The following is a 22,927-nucleotide window of genomic DNA, read 5'->3' on the forward strand; positions in this document are numbered from 1 at the left end:
AAATTATAATCCTTTGGTCACTGAATTAGTGATTTTCAAAATATTGACTGTAGGTCAAAAAGATATTATAATCCTTTACCAATTATTAGCCGGTTAAATCCAAAACGAGATCTTAAGTCCATGAACTCTGAATTATCATCTATTAAAAACTACTCGTACTCTATAAGGACAGTGAATGTTGTGTGCCCACGGATAATAAGGATACGCCTTTCTTCAAGATTATGTCTGGTAGCAAACAAGGATGTGTCCTATCCTCATTCCTGTTTGTTATTTTTATGTATTACATTCAAAGGTAGCATTCAGACTCTGAGTGAAGTTTTGCAGCCGATACATCTCTAACCTGGACTTCGCTGACTACGTTCGCTGAGTTTGCTCTCAACAAAACCAAACAATGACTACAGCTACTACTCAACACCAAAGATGAAAAGGCCGACAAAGACGGGCTAACAGTCAATGTCAGTAAGGTAAAGATCTTGGCTACATCTGACTCTCTGCTGACACTGAAATGCAAAGATAAAGCAATTGAGCAGGTCAATGAATTTAAGTACCTCGGGAGTTGGGTTGATCATAACTGTGAAATAACCGAAGAAATCAAGAGGAGGATAGGACAAGCTACATCAGCTTTTAATAAGTTGGAACCAATCTGAAGCAGTAGAATATACTCTATGCGCTTGAAGATCCACCCCATAAATAGTAATGTGATGGTGCTTTCTCCTCTATGCAAGTGATTGCTCGAAAATAAATGTCCAACTGAAGAAACGCGTCCCGGCCTTGAAAACAAGTGCCTTGAATGAATACTAAACACATCGTGGCTGAAACATAGGAGTTTGCTAGAAAGCCGGTCAGCCTTTAGTTACTGATTTTTTTGAAACTTAGCAGATGGAAGTACCTTCGCCACGTCCTTCGTATGTCAGAGGATTGACTCCTATTTGAATTTTTTGACTGGTGCCGAGAAGGGAGGCGCAAAAGAGGTTGTTCAAGAATCACCTTGTAACCGCCAGGGCGGCAGCTCCACTCTGTGATGTCTGGCGATGTTTTTAGACGCCCTATGCCCCATTCCTGGCTCTGGAGACGGCCTCTCAACACTAGTCACCGACACTCCAGTCACTAATAATTTTTGACAGGCAACTCTTACGTTCGCGGAGACCCGTTCATCTTCGTATTGCGCAATTAATTCCGACACATCCATAGGTTTCTGTAAGGAAGTGTATTGGTGTATAATTATTTTCTTCATGTCTTGGAGTTCGGGGAACACCTGAAATGGATATAAATAATTACACTATTTTACTTTGATTGCTAATTACTTTTATTTTCAAGAAATAATGATGAAGATATACGAAAAATAAAAATATTAGATTCAATTTGCTTATATTTACTGCCAACTGCGCCCTCTATTTTATTTCAATAAAATCAAATTTCAAAAATTACTCAACTATTACAACCGTTAGATTATTTATCTGAAATTCTGCGCCCCCCGAAGTTTCTGCACCCGGGGCAATTGCCCCCTCTGTCACCCTAAGAAAGAGTCCTAAAACAGTCCTAAGAGTCCTAAGAAAGAGGATTTAAAAAATAAGGAGGATGATGCTGGGGGTGCTATTAGCTCGAAACTTCAGGATCACTCTGAGTCAAAACAGTCAAACACCTTTTTGTGAGGGGATTAGGGGGCGTAGAAATGGAAAAAAGCTTTTTGTTCCTGATTATGATGAAAACTAAATCTTTAGGTTCTTGACGTAAGAAAGTATTATTGTACAAATTGTACAACAAAAGGATTTTATTAGGCTCTCGCAAGAAGTAACGGGGCCCAAAAAAGCAAAGAAAAAAAATGCCTGGTCGACTTGAAACTTATATCCTCTATTTTTTAGGTTAACAGGACCCCAGTGCAAAATAAATAACAGAAAAAAAAAGTTAGATTATCTCTGAAACGGGGACAAGCAAAGGATGGAATAAATTTGCAGCTGTTTCATTTGAAAGGTGAGGAAAGAATGTAAAGAAATGGCTCTGGATTTAAAAGTCCAAACCAGTGGTTCTAGTCTCCATTTCTTGGCACTTGAGTCAGGAAGTGCAAAGAGCATGGTGGCCAGCCATATTGTGGTTCCACAGACACTTCCTGGTTACATTCGTAAGATTCCTCTAGTTACCCATTTAGGGCTAGGGTGACCCTGGCTGAGCTTAAAGAGTTGCGCTACTGACTCCTGTTTTCTAAAGCTTATGATACCAAGAACTTAACCTCAGCCCTGAAGGACAAAGGAATACAGCTTTAGCGTACTAAAAACTCGGCTAAAACATCTTTTACCATATGTGAGGAGTGGATCTATTAAATTGAGGGGGGGATCCTTTGAATGGAAATTTAAAGTCCTACTGCCTTTTTCAAAGAAAAATTGAAAGTTCTAATTATTTTTCTCCAGGATTAACATCACCCCAGCCCCAGGGGCAGGGACCCTCAGTTCTTTAAATTGTTTATTGTCCAGAGATAAACTTTACCATAAAAAGTTGCCATATTGGGTTGTTCGATCAGTTAGGAGTTTTAGGGACCAGTCACTAGACTAATATTCCAAGACTCTGTAAGACATACGTAACGAAGTAAATCTTAAGATACACTATGTTTACATGAGTTTTCAACTTATGTACAATATCTCAGGAATGGCTTTAGAGAACAGTTTGAAAATTTCAGGGAACGTATGAACTTCTGTTGAAACTCTTACTCATTCCTTTTTAGAACGAGATAACTTAAGTCATCTAAATTTTGTGTTTTATGTAATTTGGCTCTATTCTTAGATATTTTGAAGTGTCGATTAAAAACAAATATTTTCGGTTTGTGTTAATAAAAACCTTAGCAATAAAAAGAAATTGGGAAATGAAATTCCAGAGGTCAAAACTAAACAATCAACACAAAAATTATCGCAAAAACCACAGGACTAGCCTTAAACTTAAAACATTTAAAAAAAAGTTTAAACATAAACACAAAACAGAAATAAATATAAACGTAGACATAAGTATATACATAAAATCTAGACATAGACAAAAACATACAGATAAACATAGACATAAAAACATTTTAAACATAGGCCTAAAACATTTTTGATAAATTTTGAGAAAGTTATAGGACTTCATCGACAGCCCTCCATACATTAATATTCTCTACATGTGTCTCTTATATGTTTTATTTAGTGATCCCTCAGTCAGTTTGATTTAATACCCTTTAATTTTTAGAATTCATAGAAGTATATGCATCCACTAGAGACTTCGAAGTAACAAAAAGTTCATTCTTACAATTTGAACTTCTAGTAGAGGAGTCACTAGCTGAATTTTGCACTCTGCGCCTCGACTCATCGGCAGATTTTGGAAAGTCATGGAATATTTTGAGAAAAGCTTGTGTTCCAAGCAACACAATGTGCTCAGATTATGATCTAGAATCAACATACCTTTCAGCAGAGTTTTCTGATTGGAGGAAAATAACCTTGCCAATACGCAGAACTAATGCTGGATCTAAGATGCGCTTTCGAATTGTGGGATCCTCCTCTCACTGCTCTTTTCTGATAAGACACATGACTATCAGCACTAAATGTCCTTGGATGTGCTCTGGAAGAGGATTTTGTTTAAACGGCGTTTGCAGGTGAGACCAAGAAACATTTTTAAGCCCCGTCTTAATTTCTGTCATGTATTGTTGTTTTTGGCAAATAAAGCTTAATAATGAAACTTTATTTCGGGTAATAACTTGAATAAAGCAAAAGTCGCTAATAGTTGAGCCTTCCCTGGGTGGTTGTGTATATATATGTATATATATATATATATATATATATTATTTTGTAATTTTTAGTAAATAAAATACATTTGTCTAAATTTGCCGCTAATAACTTTTAAGTTCAGTACTTCTGTTTTTCGTTCTTTATTTTAATAATAAATTCAATAAAAAAAAAACAAGTTTTTTTTAACTGAAAGTAAGGAGCGACATTAAAAAGTAAGGAGTAAGGAGCGACATTGTTTTTTTTTTATTTAATTTCTGATCGTTTTTTAGTTAATGCAGCTTTTATTTTGGCTTACCGTCACTGAATAAGTAAAACAAAATTTGCATATTAATTTTATTTTTCTTGTGCTAAATGGTTTTCCAATAAACCAAAACCAATACTATACAGAAATACCAATACAGAAATTATTCCGTATATGAAAGGGGCTGTCCCCTCTTCAACGCCTCGCTCTTTACGCTAAATTTTTTTATTGTTTAAAAAATAGAGTTTTGAGAAAGTCAAACTTTAACGTAAAGAGCAAGGCGTTGAGGAGGGGACAGCCCCTTTCATATACGGAATAGTTTCTTTTCGTTTTAATTTTAAACGTCATTCCTTACTTTCAGTTAAAAAAAACCTGTTTTTTTTTAATTTCATTTTTGAACGTTTCTGAATTAATACAGGTTTTGATTTTGGCTCACCGTACATGAATAATTACAACAAAATTTTAATGTTAATTTTACTTTTATTTGGTTAAATGGCTTTCTCGAAATTTGTTTAATTTTATTTACGAACGTTTTTATTAGCAATAAAATATACGTAACTTACGAATTAACTTACGTAACGAACTTCTATATTCATATATTCTTAATACGTATATTAGGGAATTTGCCCCCTAGTCAATACCTTGCTCTTTAAGCTAAATTTCGAATTTTGTTCTTTAAAAATGACCCTTAATCACAAAGGCTATTAATTAGAATAAATAGCTCTTATGAAAGTACTAAAACATCTTTGGCTTAAAGAGCGAGGCATTGACTAGGGGGTGAACCCAACCATATACGTAATATTTTCTGTTCGTTTTAAGCTGTGATGTTGTTCCTTACTTTCAGTTGAAAAACTTTTTTTTTTTTATTTGATTTCTGGTCTTTTTTTTTAAAGAATGCTGGGAAATCTGGCGCCCCCGTCATAGCAATGTCCCTTCCCCCATGAAAGTTCCTTCATGGAAATATCCTCACACATAACCTCCAACCCACCCCCTCCCCCACTACCAGAAAAAATCCCCCCTGAAAACGTCTTTATACTTTCCAATAACCAATACCATATGTTAACATTGGGTAAAGTTCATAACTTTCACCCCTCCCCCCGAGGACTTCGGGGAATTAAGTCATCCTTAAATACATAGTTATCATATTTTCGACCATGCTGAACAAAACGACTATCTCAAAATTTTGATCGGATGACTTTGGGAAAAAAATGTGCGTTGGAGGGGGCCTAGTTGCCCTCCATTTTTTTGGTCACTTAAAAAGGGCACTAGAACTTTTAATTTTAGTTCCAATGAGCCCTCCCACGATATTCTAGGAGCACTGGGTCAATACGATCATCCCTGAAAAAAAAAAAAAAAAAAAAAAAAAAAAAAAAAAAATAAAAACGCATCCGTGATCTTTCTTCTGGCAAAAAATGCAAAATTCTACATTTTTGTAGATAGGAGCTTGAAACCTCTGCAATAGGGTTCTTCGATACACTGAATATGATGGTGTGATTTTTATTAAGGTTTCATAACTTTTAGGGGGTCTTTCCCCCTTTTTTTGAAAATCAGCCAAATATTCTCAGGCACGTAACTTTTGATGGGTTGCACTAAACTTGATGAAAGTTATATATTTGAAATCTGATTCTTTTGATGTATATATTGGTATCAAAAACCCGTTTTCTAGAGTTTCGGTTACCATTGAGCCGGGTCGCTCCTTACTTACAGTTCGTTACCACGAAGTGTTTGAAAATACTACCCGGCTGGCTTATTCGTGTGGGCATCGTGAGGGTGTTGTGTAATGACTCTGTTTGTTTGCTTGTATTAGGGTTTTTGAATGGTTTTCTGTGCAATAATGGTTTTGACAAGAGTATATTGAATTTTAATTCTATTTGTATGTTGTTAATTATGTTTGAATGTTTTTTCTGTATGCTTTTCTTGGCCATGGCCATGCGGTTTTTTTGTGCATCAAATATACAATACTATATGCTACACAATACTATACTATGGGTTAACTTCACTCAATCGTTGAACCATGCCGAAAAATATGCCGGATGATCTCCGTGGAATTTTTGGAATGCCATTGAACACGACGAAATTGTATAGATATCATTCAGCTTTACGAGTTAGACGGGAGCATAAGTGTTAACTGGAGGAATTTTGTTGCTTTCAGCTAGAGATTACAGATGGGGGAAGTAGAGATGGAAATATAGACGTCCATGCAGATGAACAGTACTATAGATAGTTATAAATAAGAAAGAAGTATAAAAGACAGAAAATAGAAAAAGAAAAAATGTGTTAAAGTTTTCCTATGATCCCAAGTCCTCTTGGAAAATAGAAAGGAAAATAGAGATGGAAAAGTAGACATCCAAGCAGATGAGCAGTAATATAGATACTTATAAATAAGAGAGAAGTATAAAAGACCGAGAAAAGAAAAAGCAAAATTTGTTTAAGTTTTCTTATTATCCCCAGTCCTCTTGAATCCTTGACTCTTATCATTTGAATATGCTACTTGAATGTTAGATTTTCACCTAAAAGAAGTACAAGGAATGGTGCGTATCAGTCAGGTGGGTGGCATATAGGACCTCTTGAAGCAGGTATCTCCACTACTCTAGGACAACTCTTACCTATGCGGGAAAAAATAAATAGGTATGACTTTTTACATTCACAGCTAACAACAAATGACAAATTTTCTGAGTCATCTTTGTAATTTAAATGTAAGTGATCCATCATCTGTAGCCGATGCACTTAACGTACTGTTATCAGGGAATGTGATCTTCTTGCTTATTGGATGCAGTTATTGGTGCGATTCGAGAATAATATTTACATACCTAGGCTTAGCACTTGTAAATCACAGGATTTCACAGGCATAGCACTTGTAAAACTTGAGTGATAGTGATACTGTGAATGTCAAGTTCTCACGTAAATTATTTAAGAATTATTAATTAAAACATTATTATAGCTTATTTTTATTATGGATTGATAGTTAAAAACGGTTGGTTCTGAAACGATATAGGATAATCGAGATGACAGAACGGAAAGCTGTAGTGGGGTACCATTTCACCAGATGAAAAACAAAGGAAATGATGATAGAAAAGGGAAAAAGTGAAAATATGACAGCGACTATCTACAATTGGGTTTTCATTTTACTGGGGATGAGTGTAAACTTAAACTGTTTTGTATTATATGTAACGAAGTTCTTTCCAACAGCAGTTTAGAACCATCACTTCTTCATAGACATTTTGAAACAAAAAGATCCAACACAGAAAGACAAACTTCTTGAATATTTCAAAGAAAAATTAGCAGAAATAAAAAAGTTTAGCCTTCCTTCTTCTTGACTTCAAACGAAGATAGTAAACTCGGTCTTGTAGCATCATTTCGGGTAATTTATAGAATTGTAAGATCTGGACAAGCATATACAATAACTAAAAATTTAATTGGACCATGTGCGAAAGATATCGCCAAGTGTATACTTGAGGAAAAGGCAGCAAAGAAAATTGAGCTAATTCCCTTATCTAATAACACGGTGTCGTGCAGAATTAAGGACTTGGATAATTATGTAGAGAATGAACTTTTAAAAAGAGTAAAATTCGATTATTTTACAATTCAATTTAAGGAAGCGACTGATGTAACTAATTCCGCAATTTTGCTTGTCTAGATTAGATATCTTTTTACGAATATTGTTCCAGAAGATGTGTTATTTGCTAAACCTTTGAAAACCTACTCAACTGGAGAAGTGATTGTTCATTTGATCAATGGGAATTTGGAAAAGAATGGAATGAGCTGGTCTTATTGTGTGGGTGTGTGTACAGATGGTGCAAAATCAATGACAGGAAAGTTTTCAGGTTTTGTGGCACAGATCAAGAAGATCAAAGAAAAAATTCATTGGACTCATTTTTGTATTCATAGACAAGCTTTAGTATGTAAGCGTTACTTTAAGTGATGCTGTGCAAATTGTTAACCTTATAAAATAACGTGCTACAAATTTCCGTTTATTCCGTACTCTTTGGGAGGATTTTGATTTCTATGTTTTTTTACTACTTCACACAAAAGTTAGAAGGCTTTCCCGTGGTAAAGTTTTATCGCGTTGGTTTGAATTGAAGTCTGAAGTTCAAAAACATTATATTGATCATCCTTTTCATTTGTCTCTTTGTATGTATATCCGATGTTCATTGGTTTCAAAAGGTTGAACGCTTGCCTGATTTTTTTTTTCGTAAACTGAATGAATTAAATGTGTTTTACAAGGTGTATATTACATTTGTACATGTATCATGTAAATGTATCATGTACATTTACAATGTACATGATAAAATTAAGGCTATGTTGAAACAGATCAGTTTTAGGATTCAATGCCTGTAGTTGATTGAGTGGTGATGTTTCGATTCTGTGAGTACTTTTTTTTTATTATACAAATCAAATTAAACTTAACGAAAACACTAAAAGGAACATATGTGAACATTTGAACTATTTTTGATTAACTTTCAATGACTATTTTCCCAACAGCGCAATACAACAATTTCAAACAACTGGATCGTAATCCATTTCAAGGAAATTTAATTTCAGAAATCTTTCTAAATGTACTGGAAGTAGAAAAACTTAAAGAGTTATCTTGTGAAAGTTCTCTAGAAGCAATTTTTAAAGACCAGTCTTTAATTGACTTCTGGCTCTGTATACACAATGAATATCCTGTTCTGTAGTAAGAAAGATATTGAAGTTTTTTTACCATTTTTCCAAAATATCTATGCGAGAAAGAATTTTCTACATATACTTGTCTTAAAGATAAATATAGAAACAGGTTAAATGCGGAACCTTATCTAAGACTGAAATTGTCAGATATTAGCCTAACTTTGAATTGCTTTGTTCCATCAAACAGCCGAAAATATCCCATTTAAAGTTTTCCAAATTTAAAACATAAGAACGAGTTTGTTAAATTTATCTTGTTGTCAACTTTTATAGCCATCATTTTAGTCTTATTAATGTTTTATTTAAATGTTTCACAATTAATATAATCAATTAGTCTGCAATATGAAAAATATATATTCTATCAAATGTTTTTTTTAACTGTCATCAACGTTCTTCAAATTTATTTGGATCTTTCTTTTGGGTCGTGAAGAAGAAATATTGGGAAACACTACTCTAGGCATTACAACACCGGTGAAAATTTACACAGACAATTACTTTAACATTCCAACGCCTAAAATTGAGTCTGCAAAGAAAAAACAAGACTTGTAAAAATAATTTCGTAGAGGAGTTCTGACAAATTCCCCCAGTGCAAAATTTCCCCTGAAAAGCTCATCCTCTGGAAAGTTCCTGTCGGTGGAAAATCCCCAAGCAGACCCCCGCCCCTATCCGAAAAATAAATGTACACTTCCCAATAACAAATACTATACCTAAACATTAGACTAATTTTATAGCTTAGAGATCTTTCCCTAGGTGCTCTTGGGGGTCATTTAATCTTCAAAGACATAATTATTGGGCCTTTCAACAATGCTTAACAAAATTTTGATTGGATAGTTTTGAAAAAAAGGTGCGTAGAAGGGGGCTTAATTGCCCACCAATCTTTTTGTGTCGCTTGAAAAGGTCACTAGAACTTTAAATTTTCTTAAAAATGAACCCCCTTCCGGTATTTTAGGACCACTTAGTCGATACAATCACCCCTGAGAGAACAAAACAAATAAATACGCATCGGTGATCTTTCTTCTGGCAAAACATACAAAATTCCCCCTTTTCGCAGATAGGAGCTTGAAACCTCTTCAGTAATGTTCTATGATACGCAGAATCTGATGGGGTTGTTTTCATTAAGATTCTTTGATTTTTGGGGGTTGTTTCCCTCTTTTTCAAAAATCAGGCAAACTTTCTCAGGTTCTTAACCTTTGATGGGTAAAACTAAACTTAATGAAACTTATATATTTCGAATCAGCATAGTAAGCCGATTCTTCTGATATATCTATTGGTATTATAATTAGTATTTATTGGTAAGATTCTCCGATACGCTGAATCTGATGGTGTGATATGATCGCATGAATCTGATGACGCTGCGTGATGGTGTGATTCCTTGACTCTTCGGGGGTGTTTCTCTCCTTTTTCATAAATTCATCAAATTTTCTCAGGCTCTTATATTTCATTGGATAACACTAAACTTAGTGAATGAATCTTGTATATTTAATATCAGTACAATAGGCCAATTTTTTTGTGTATCTATTGATATGAAAATTCCCTTTTTTAGAGTTTCGGTTACTATTGAGCCGTGTTGCTTCTTACTTACAGTTTGTTACCATGAACTGTTTGAAAATGGTACTCCCTTTTTACTGATCTTAAGTAAATATTGCATGTTGAAAACCCTAGAAATATTTTGGAACATGTCCAAATAAAAGTTTTGGGTGTGATACTTATAGGTTTTAGTTTGCCTAAGTTTTGCCTTTAGTTTTAGCTCTTGGGATCTAAAATAAGGGTAGAATTCTGTTGATTTTTGGTCACTGCTTGAAACAAATTTGCCTTGAAAAAACACAAGCTGGGCGGAACAACTTCAGTTAGTTGTAAATTGATTATAAAATCTGATATTGATTATGAAACCCCGCTTTAGGTCTCACATTGCTCGCTTCAGATCAGTAACTGATTAAATTCATCTAAAGTCAGAAGAACAGCCTGTTAAACCACAAATATAGTAATACAAAGTTCGCTGTAATGAACTATATAAGTAAGGAGCAACTCGGTCATGTAGTAACCGAAACTCTAAAAACGGAAATTTGATAACAACTGATACCTCAATTAATTTTGCCTTTTATGCTGATTCCAAACATAATTCAATAAGTTCAATGGTTAGGCATCAATAGCAACGAGCCGGAAAAAATTATTACCTAATTTTTGAAGAAGGTTGGAAACACCCAGAATAAGTCAAAAGATCTTACTAAGAATCTCACCATCAGATTCAGCATACCTGCAGAAATTTCAAGCTCATATCTACAGATATGTGGAATTTTATATTTTCGCCAGAAGAAACGATCACGGATGTGTCTTCATTTGTTTTTGTTGTTTTTTTCCCAGGGAGATCGTATCAAACCAATGGTCTTTGAAAGTCGGGAGAGGATTCCTTAACACGGAAATCAAAAGTTGTATTGCTCTTTTGATATGACCAAAAAACTGGATGGTAATCATCCCCTTCCACGCACCTTTTTACTCAAGGGCATCCAATCAGAATTTTGAGATAGCCATGTGATTCAGCATAGTTGAAAGGTTCAATAACCATACATTTGGGGATGACAAGAGCCCGTATATCCCCTAGGGGAAGAATATTTCAGTACACTATTCAGTTGAATTCTTTAAGAATATAACAGCATAAAAAAGTCATAGATTTGCTATAATGTCATATTAAATCAGTTGACACTCATACGAAGTTGTTTTTGTTTTTACGACAATATTTATGGTACCAGGCTTGTGAAAAAAACAGGGTCTGACACGGCAAAAGGTATCAGCCAATCTTTTTCTGGGTTGTCTTCATAGAATTGTACCCGTTAAACTTCTATTTAAATGGATTAACTGACAGATTATCCGGGAAAAGATCTCTCAAGAGACCATTCTAAACAGAGATTTAGTGTCCTACAAAGACCACACTTTAAGTATGCAATGTGAGGTATCTCCTCTTCTAGCTATAACCATGATGTCATAACAAATGTCATTAGATTACGGCTCTTACGGCTTGAAACAAATTATTTAAATTATTTACAAAATTACTATATTTAAAATTTTCTGGAATTATTCTAGTTTCAGTTGACAGATGAGATTTTATCAAGGAATCAGGCAGCTAACTAAGTCCAGTATATGCACTGGTATGTTCTTTGAGTGATCGTCTTTTAATGCATATCGATCGTCTTTTAAGGGATTAAGTTCATTCTTTAAAATTATTAAGAAACCTGATTACAAACAGGAAAAAGACTACGACTTTTTCTTCTTTGGAATAGTAAGAGAGGATCCTCAAAGAATCAGGCAGCTAACTAAGTCTATAATTTGTTCTTTAACATATATTTCATTAATCAGATATTTTTATATATCATACATTGTCTACTGGCAGGGTTAGCTGGACCTCATCCAGTTAGCTCGAGTTCAGTTCCTGGTATGGGAAATTTTTACCTATGAAGATTTCTTTAGGAATATAATTAAAATAATCGTGTATATAATGATTCCTTTTATTACTTTAGTTACTATGGGCTGCAGTTCTTTCCTTAATGTAACCCTTTATAGTGAACAATATAGATCCTTTATGTAATTAACCAAAAGCTTTGTGGCTCAAGGCCACCTGGGCAAAATTTCTTTTAGTTTGTAATTCAACTACGAATAAAACTACAATACCGATGATACTTACAAAAACCCGATTTACAGTATTGAACCCTTATGTAAATAAAATCGGCATAAAATTTAAAATTTTGATGTAGCTATTGGTATCAAAATCCTTTTTTAGAGTTTCGGTTACTATTCAGACGAGTCGCTCTTACTATACAGTTCGTTACCACAAACGGTTTGATTCAGTTACTATAGGCTAAAGTTCGTTCCTTAATGTAAACTATTTTAAAAATTATTTTTGTTTTTAATTACACAATGCACTAGATGTACCAATTTCCTTTAAAATGAGCCATTAAATATAACCTGAACCATTAATCATTCATAATAACCTGAGTACAAACAGGAAAAAGCCTACGATTTTTTCTTCTTTGAAATAGTAAGAGACGAACATCAAATAATCAAGTAACAAACAAATTCCAATGCATGCAATGGTTTTTTATTTTAATGATCGTCTTTTAATATCACTTTACTCTAAAAACAAAACAAAAAACACGCATCCGTGATCATTCTTCTGTGAAGAAAATACCACATTCTACATTTTTGCAGATAGGAGCTTGAAACCTCTACAGTAAGGTTCTCTGATACGCTGAATCTTGTGGTGTGATTTTCATGAATATACTACGACTTTAGGGGTTGTTTTTCCCTTTTTTGAAAATAAAGTAGATTTTCTCAGACTCTTAAAATTTGATAAATAAGACTAAACTTGAAGAAACTTAAATATTTAAATAAGCATAAGAATCAAATTCCTTTGATGTATCTATTGGTGTCAAAATTTCGTTTTTTAGAGTTTCGGTTACTATTGAGCCGGGTCGCTCTTACTATACAGTTCGTTACCATGAACTGTTTGATGATATCTTATTTTGTTTCAGATGAAATTACAAAAGAAAAAGCCTATGGATTTTCCTTAATTGTAATAGTAAGAGATGACCTGGCTACAACATACAATTATGACGTAATTGATCAATCTTTAACAAGAAGCATGCAGTTCTTCGTAAGAATATTGATTCTATTTTAAAAATAATTTGTTTTAATTACAAAAGGTTAATAACCCAATTAATTTGCTTTAAAACGAGCCATTAAACAACTCTCTACGAAGTTCCAATGCCAAGCTATCTGTGGAAAAGAAAAAAGAAAATAGAAAAAAAGATGCCGTTTAGGCAGAATACTATAGTAGCTGCCTCTTTTCTTGATTTTCGAGCCTATATACTTCCCTTGCTATTCAAGCCAAGCGAGAGAAAGTTTCCTTTATAGGGGTTTCGGATAAGGAGTTTCTAATGGTGTACTTTTTGTTTTGATCTGACTCTATGGGTTATGAGTTTGGGTTATTATATTTCTTAACATTGAATCGTCTCTTACTAGGTTGCTAGCTACTACTGCAACCTGCATTCTGACCGTACTCTGTTGAATATAAACCAGAAGTTAGTTAGAACCAAGACTCGTATCCAAGTCGAATTAAATTTCCATTGTCTCTGTTCTACACGTTGAAGGGTTAAAATTGATGCTCTGTAGGATGAATGCCGTATTGGTTAATTTTTATAATGGCAAATTTTTCCATTCAGTTTCTTCTTAGCCTTTTACAACCATAAAATACAAAATTGAGGTTTAAAATCCCTCTTTCAGAAATTTAATTTGGAGGTAACACACAATAAATGGGTCATACACAGACATCCGATTTTCAAAGTGCTTTTGAAATAAAGGTAAAAATATCTGATTTGAAGTGTTGGATTTTTAATTTTTTTTTTTGTATTTTTTTCCTACCGTTTGTCTTTTTTGACGTTGCTACTTTAGTTATTGGTCTGAGAGAGCTTCTTACAATGAAACAGATGCTATTTGTTACCGATGTGTTATTAGGCTGAAAAAAATCGTGCTATATCTACATCTTTTTTACATTGTCCATCCTAAGCATCGTTGTCACCATCCATGAATTTGCTTTTTTCTAGCTGTGATGACGGCTATTCTGGTCCTTTTTGCGTGCCATCTGAAACACTAAACTTGCCTCAAGAGATCTATTTGACTTTCGACTCTTTGAAAATGGAACCACAACTGCGAACCATCGAAGGAGCAAGGTTGAGCAGAGGCTGTGGTGTAGTTAGCTCAGGAAGGTCTCTTAACTTTGAGAAGGTATTTACAATAAACATGCAGACTTCACTTTTATATATATATATATATATATATATATATATATATATATATATATATATATATATATATATATATATATATATATATATATATATATATATATATATATATATATATATATATATATATATATATATATATATATATATATATATATATATATATATATATATATATATATATATATATATATATATATATATATATATATATATATATATATATATATATATATATATATATATACATATATACACATATATACACACACATATATATACAAAAAATAAATAAATATATATATATATATATATATATATATATATATATATATTTATATATATACATTCTGAGTTCAACGTAAAAACACCTTTTTAGGGTTGGACTTTAATTATAAAACCAGTAGGCTTTTTTTCATGGAATTTTAATCTCTGAGACGCTTGTTAGCTTTTTTAATATCTGGCAAGGGATTACAGACCTGACTTTATTTTTTACGGAATTATTACTCATCATTCCAACAAGTGAAAGATAATCCTACGGCAATTATTGTCAAATTATTTTGATTGATTAGTTAGTTATTATCGAAAATTTCACTAGTAAGGGAGCAGAAGAGGGAGGTAATCTGAAGCAAGCGTCGTAGTACCTGCCGTGAGTGTGTCTTCCTTAAACTGCGGAAAATAGATAGCAGGAACCTACGATTCCCACGCTTATTTGTGCATCTATGCATCTTTTTATTTTTCCCACTGATACCTACTTGGACTGAAAGCGGACATTTTTGGGGGGCAGTTTTTGGGGACAGGGCGGCAATGAGTGGTGAATTTTTGCATAATGCGGTGCTTAATTACGGCACCCGTTCAAAGCAGACAGGAATTTAATCGGACTCATTGATACGATCTTGTTCGCAGTATTTCGAGAAGGAGGCTATCCTAGAAGTGATAAGATTTAATTTGAGTTGGCTGCTTATGAAGAACGTTGCGTAAAGCATGTGAAAGAAGAAGACAATGTGGTAGACATTCGGAAAATGCTACAAAGATGTGCTAAAAAAAGCATAAGCCTACCTAAGTTCGTAATTTATGTTCCTGTGGAAGTTCCAGCTTCGTCAAAATTATGTTGGTGTTTATGCTACAAGCAAAATTAATGAGATGTGCAAAAAAGTTGAGAAAGCGGTTATACATATGCAGCAGCTACCCGCTCCTGTAGACTACGACCTTGTCGAGTAATCCATTACGACTACCCTTCTTTACTCAGTCGTGGTGAAGAATCCTCCCAAAACCCTCAGTACGGCTGAGGCTAGAAAATGTGTTATAGATTCGGTTAATGGTACTATTCCTAATACGTCTGGTATTGAGATTTGAGGGGGGCAGATCGGGTTTCAAAGTTCCTATGAAAAGTAAACTAGACAGTAAACAGTAAACTAGCAGAGAAAATAGCCAGTTCGTTCAAAGCCAATGATCAAGAGATAGCTGTCAGTGTGCGATCTAAGTACTTCATAGGTATCATCAAGCAAGTCCTCCTGGAGGTTCAAGGTTCATGGTTTTATTATTAATACCATATTTACACAACATATTAAATTCCTAACAGAGAGAAAACTCGACAGAGTCGGGAACAAAAAACATTTAACACCTGGATTTGAGTTAATTGTACCTCTACCAATATTCTTGTTATAGAGATTTAAACTAAAATCTTAAATTTTTTATTTCAAACTACCTTTAAAAATAAAACATAAAATAATAGACAACTCGCCTTTCCAGACTCCTCAAACCACCAAAAAAAAAAAAATTAAAAAAAAAAATTACTAACTTTATTCAACTCATCAACAGGGGAAGAGGGACGAACTCCTCCCCAAACACGCCATACAAAAGGAGACGTACAGATGTATGTACACGCACATACACACACATATACCAATATACGCATACATATATGTACGCGTACACACACATATTGACAAATTACATCTTGATTAAGCTTTCCTTAATTTTATTTTTTAGTGTTGATAGGGGACGAGATAGATTACAATTTTTACCAAACTTATTCCATACTGTAACTAAACTATTTCTTTGTGAAAAACGTGATCTCTCGGATTTAATTACTGGTTGATGGACCATCCACCGCCTCCTGGACTGTCGACATGAATCCACCTTATCCAACACCTGTAACAACTCAGATTAATAAAAATACGCAGGCAGTACCTTCTTACGATACTGAAAAATAAACAGAACTGACTGAAAAAACTACAAACTGATTAACTGGAAGGATATGCAATATAACATACATACTTTGAGTATTTGATTTATTTGGTAACAAAATAGGATATGGAACATATTCTTTCAGTAGTCGTAAGCCTTTATTCTGTTGTCTCTGGAGTAGCAGTAAGTGGCTCCTAAATGTATTGGAATAAACAAGTGGGAAATAATTAAGGTAAGTATGTACTCAGCTAAAATAGACGGACCTCAATGACCTCATTAGACGGACCTCATTATAAGGTAAAATAAACTTCAGGTGAAGTATCATTCTAATATTTCGACTTAATTTCAACTGAAGATGGCTAATATGGTGCTTGTATGACAGGTTTTTATTAATGTTAACTCCTAAGTAGCTTACAAAGCTAACACGCTTAATGAGCAAGTTGTTTGAAGACTCAACTAACTGAAAACTAGAACAAGAAGTTGAAATCCGAGAGTAAATAATATATTTGGTCTTCTTAGAATTTGCTGTCAGACGATTAGACTTAAACCACAATAGAATTCTATCAATTGACTGACATATATTTTGCCGAAGTATCAGATCATTGGGTCCAGAGAAGCTACACCCCGTATCATCAACAAACAACACAGTAAGTCCGAGACGACTCACCCAAGTCACTGATATAAATCAAGAAAAGCAAGGGGCCGAGTACAGATCCTTGAAGGACCAAAATGTTGTTTGACTGCTGCACTGTTCTTGATGTGGAATTCGAAAGTGAGCTACATTCAGCCGTTTCCAACTGCACCAAGACTGAAAAATGTAGCAAATCTCGCACATTTAGGTTGTTCCTCTCGTCACAAGCTGATCTAGATAATGTAATATCGAACCCAGTTAAGGCTGGGTATGAGGTGCACCGGTTAAACTTTTCCATTTCTTTCTCAAAAAGATGCTACAATTACCATCAATCCGATGGACATTTGATGAAAGACTGTAGCGACGATGAGGTTCGTTCCCATTGTGCTCAAAGAGGTCATAGATCCTCGCGTGAATCGCCATGCCGTAATGAACTATGTTGCATCTCCTGTAAGTCGAAAAAGCACAATCGCTAGTCGTGTCGATGTTCCGAAAATCGTGAACTGATGCTAGATAAGCCGCGCTGTAATAACTTCACTAACCACGGCTAGTTGTACCAATTTATCTGTCATACGTTGGAACATTAATGGTGGAGTGAGCCGAAAGCTCCCACTTATTGAGGCCCTCGTCAAGAAAAACGGAGTGGTGTATCTGCAGGAACATTTCCTTTCGACAGAGTGACTTTCTTTATTAAACGTACAGAATGCGGCGTCATTTGCCATCTCAATTGCAATCCTATGAAAATCTCAAGACCGTCCAAGCGGTGGCCTTGCTTTACTTGGTCAGTTTCAGGTTCAAACCGTTCAACTCAGTGATCGTTTTATTGTAGCTGTTATCAGTGATTTAGCAATGATAAACGTATACCTACCGACTAATTATGGCGATCAAGCATCTGACGGTCTTTTTTCCTCTGCTTGTCGCAAATTGTCCAAGTGCATTAAGAAGATAACGCACGAGATGCATGATCATCGGAGACTTCAATTGTGATCTAACACGTATGAAATCGCCAAAGTAGTGAATTAACTAAGGATATGCTATACTCTACATTATCGGACTTTGGAAAAATGAAGACTTTACGTTTATTTCTAATGCTTGTTCGACGTTTAATCTGCATCACGTGCTATTTCGGGAAGTTTATTCCGTCATGTAACTGTGCTTGATGACCATGGTACCTGTGATGACTATCTTCCTAAACGTATTTTTGTCCTTCTGACTCGCAAACAGGACAACCCAACCAAAAATAAATGGTATCAGCGGAAAGTGTGGAACGAAATGAATGTACCGTTGTTTCAAGCCACGTGTGACCAGGTCTTAAGTAAGATTAAATGTTCCATTTCATGTTATTCAAACTAATACGGGTTTGAGTAATAGTAATCTACGACTACAAATTAACATTTACTGTGAGGAAATTAATGCTCTTAAGTGTGCTGATAAAGCGGCAATCCCCGTGAAAAAAGTTAGAAGCAATATTGAAAAGTCTGGCTGGTCGAATAACACTTCTCTCGCAAATACCTGCTCAAGTGCTAAGTGGTGATTGCGTCTATGGATTGAATGCGGAAGGCCAAGGTTGGGTGTACTAAACTCTGTGCGACTATCTACAAAGAAAAGGTACCGTAAGGTCCTTGAAGAGCATCTAGCTCCTATCAAGACCGCTAACACTGAAAAAGTTTTAAATGACCCACAGTCTCTTTGGAAATTCCTGTCTCATAAAACTGTGCATTCTGGTGATGGTCCCCAATTTATACCAATTTCAGAATGGGTTCCCATTTTGAAAATCCGTTTAAAAAGCCAAATAGGAGAGTTGAAAGTGTTTTTGATGCACAGGTGTCCGAGCTTCTAGTTTCCAAACCGATACCTAATGGGGTAGTGGTTACACCGTCTGGTATTAAGGCGATAGTCCATAAACTTATGGAAAAAAAAGTTTTATACTGGATCAAACAGTGTTTGTGCACAGCACCTTACGGCCAGGAGTAATATGCTATATAGTCATTTATCATTACTTTTTCAGATCATTTTTAATATTGCTATTGTTTCTGATTGTATGTGCTTTGGTGTTGTAACACCTATCGCAAAAAAAGGAAAACCGCATTCTTCTTGCTCGTCGTATAGGCCCATCACGGTTTATAGTTTTTTTACGAAGATTTTCGAGTTTTTGATCGTAGATCGGAAAAATGACCTTTGTACTATGACCTCATTTCAGTTTTGGTTTCAGTCTGGGCTAGGATGTTTCCATGCTTTACGAATTTTATGTTCTATTCTTTAAGATACGGAGGCGTTGGGGAGTATGTTGATTTTAGGTGCATATGATGTGACAAATACCTTCGGGTCACTTCTCCACTCTCAAGCAATGCTTGAATTATATAACCTTGGTGTTAGCCTGGATGTTATAGTGTCTCTTTACTACATGTATCACCATCTGAAAGTCCGGTTAAAACTCGGTGACTCGTGCGCCGAAGAAGACTTCCCAGTTTACGTTGGTATAAAACAAGGAGCAATAAGCTCCCCACCATTTATAATAACGCCGCTCTCCCTGCTCAGGTGATCATCCTGCTAGCAGCGAATCTAAAGGTGTTGATACATCTGCATTCCGTTATGTCGAAGACCTGTTGAACTTGTGCCGTTCCATTACAGGTTTACAATGTAATTTTGATGAGCTTTCAACTCGCTATGATAATATAGGTATATCTATTAATGCTGCTAAGTCACAAGTGCTATTTTTTAATTGTCTTTATTCTATAGTTCCAGAAAGTGTACGACTAGGTTTTTCAGATATTGTCCCTAAGTCAGAGCTAGTATACCTTGGTTTACCGACCGGGTCTTCCCGTAGGAATACAAGAAAGCTCCTTATTAAGCATGCTGAGAGAAAAATACATGCAGCATATATAGTATCGTTCATTCGCAAGTTAGCCTTAAACGTAAGCTACTGGCCAAGTTGTACAATTGTATCTCCCTCCCGTATATACTGTAGTTAACGCCTTTTTTGGACGTTTTGACCGATGTTGATAAGCAATCTCTACGCAAACCTTACTTGAAGTTTTTGAAGTACCTTCTACAAATCCCTAGATGGTTTGGAAACGGTTATGTGGTTCCAAGTTTCGGTGTTACGGGGCCCTTCCTTGCAGGGGACTCTCAGTTCGAATGTTTATCAAACCGGCCATCTTCAAACCCCCGGAAAATGACTCTATTTTTATTTTTTTTATGTTTATGTTATGTGTTCATAGTTTGGTCTTTTCTTTCTTTTCTTTCTTTTAATTTCATAACACTCCATCTCGTATATATATATATATATATATATATATATATATATATATATATATATATATATATATATATATATATATATATATATATATATATATATATATATATATATATATATATATATATATATATATATATATATATATATATATATATATATATATATATATATATATATATATATATGAGGTCTCAACATATATGACATTTGACAATATCTAGCTTCTGATAGAAATTTGAAATCGCCTGCTAACTTCTTGTGAAAGGGAGAATCAGCAAAGTAATATAGAACTGGAAAATAAAAATGTGAATCTACATACATTACCCTTCAGATCCTCCCTTTTTGACAGCCAAGCAAATGGATTCTGCCACTGGCCTCAGAATTATGAAAACTTCAAATACGACCTTTAAGCGTGAAAGGGGTGGGGGTGCACATCTCATCAATTGTTAACTAATTTTGTAGTTTTTTGTCCGATCATGTCAAGTTAAAGAATAAAGTTAAGGTTTTTACCCCAATTCCTTAAGAATGCCTCCTGAGATTTTAAATTTAATGTTAAATTTAAATGTTAAACGAGGGCTGTTAAATTTAAATGAGCAGTAATTTTAAAGAGCTTTAAAATTTAGCATAAAGAACAAGGGTCAAGGAAGGGGCAGCCGCCCTCATATAAGCAAATATTACTGTTGGTTTTAAGCTTTAATTTTGGTACTTACTTTCAGTTTAGAAGACCAGCTTTTTTATTTCATGCTCACAAGCTCTGTCCAGGGCCGGATTTAAAGCTTTGACACTTGCAGACCCAAACGATTTTGCCCCTCTGTTTTTGCGAAATTTTTGGGACAACCCTCTAAAATTCAGGGATAATGGAAGAACTGAAGAGAAAGCAAGGGATCAACCAAAAGTAATGAAAGAGCTAGAGGTGATATCGAACTCTCAGCTGTCATTCTTGGGATACATATTACAGTTTACAAGTGGACACGGAATTCCTATGTTGTTTTAAAATCATTTTTCATTGAACAGGCAAGATGGTGGTGAAGTGCACCTGGCATTTTTACCATATATCACATCAGTCCAGTCTTTATTAAGAAAAAAATCACTCAGTGAAAATTTATTGTGTGGCCCTAGGCCCAGGCCTCTTGGGGGTATTTGCAAATACAGGCCTAACTCTGTCCATACAGCTACGCACCCTCCCCTTCTATCCAAATATATTCAAAGTCTTCCTCTTTACACCCTGTCAAAAAGTTCCCATGTCCCTCAAGTATTTCGTTACGACATCCTCCCACCCCATCCAAGGGTGGCCTGCTTTTTTTGGCCCTAGATGGTTTCGCAACACTTGCGATCTTGGGCTATCTTTCATTCTTCATCCGAAGAATGTGTCCTAGCCATCTGAACCTTTCTATCATCTTAACCCTAGAAAGCAGGATTGACCCGCATTTTTCGTACAGCTTAATGTTTGAGAAACGGTCAATCAGTCGGCTATTTGCAAATACAGGCCTGGCTCTGTCCATATAGCTACGCACCCTCCCCTTCCATCCAAATATATTCAAAGTCTTCCTCTTTACACCCTGTCAAAAAGTTGTCATGTCCCTTAAGTATTTCGTTACGACATCCTCCCACCCCATCCAGGGGTGACCTGCTTTTTTGGCCCTAGGTGGTTTCGCAAAAATGACGATCTTGCGCTATCTTTCATTCTTCATCCTAACAATATGTCCTAGCCAACTGAACCTTTCTATCGTCTTAACCCTAGAAAGCGGGATTGACCCATATTTTTCGTACAGCTCACTGTTTGAGATACGGTCAGTCAGTCGGTTATGCAAAATAATTCGGAGGCAATTTTTCTGGAAAACATCTAGGAAATCCTCCTCCATTTTTTAGAGCGCCACGCTTCAGTACCATACCTGATCACGGTCATCACTGTAGATTCCTCTATTCTAATCTTTTTGTATTTATTTATCTTCCTGTTGTTCCCTTTTTTTCAACTGTGAAAAAACACCCTGTGTCTGGGCTATTCTATTTTTAACTACTTCATTGGAACAACCGTATTTACTAAGAGTACTACCTAGGTAAGTGAAGCCATCCACTTGATCGACATTATAGTTACCTAAAATTGCGCTGGAGGCAAACATATTAGAATTTTAGATTGTTTTGAGCTGAATAGCTATCATACAATTTTTATCCGATTTCATGGGGCTCTCTAAGGCAATAGGTGGTGTGTGAGAGAGATGAGGATCCCGTTTAAAAGCTTTTACCACCCCTATTTCGCTAGAACTAATGCTGATTCTTCAGTTACAGTATCAGGCCTCTTGGTCTCTAAATTCGGGCAGCAGCTGGTTAAATTCTGTTAAAGCTGATTCTTCAGTTCCAGTATCAGGCCTCTTGGTCTCTAAATTCGGACAGCAGCTGGTT

General features: G+C 35.0%; 1 protein-coding gene across 1 annotated transcript in view; it reads left to right on the forward strand.

Annotated features, from left to right (window-relative positions):
* LOC148943246 (reelin-like) overlaps positions 1-22,927 on the forward strand; it is a 292,228-nt gene that overhangs the window by 95,931 nt on the left and 173,370 nt on the right. Inside the window, exons 9-10 of the mRNA XM_089101783.1 lie at positions 3,211-3,613; positions 14,244-14,424. Of these exons, the coding sequence (XP_088957909.1) occupies positions 3,211-3,613; positions 14,244-14,424 (584 nt within the window). The remainder of the gene's footprint in view (positions 1-3,210; positions 3,614-14,243; positions 14,425-22,927) is intronic.

This window comes from Artemia sp. Qi Xiang Cuo, chromosome 15 (genome assembly GCF_049724085.1).
Source record: "Artemia sp. Qi Xiang Cuo chromosome 15, ASM4972408v1, whole genome shotgun sequence".
Taxonomy (NCBI): domain Eukaryota; kingdom Metazoa; phylum Arthropoda; class Branchiopoda; order Anostraca; family Artemiidae; genus Artemia; species Artemia sp. Qi Xiang Cuo.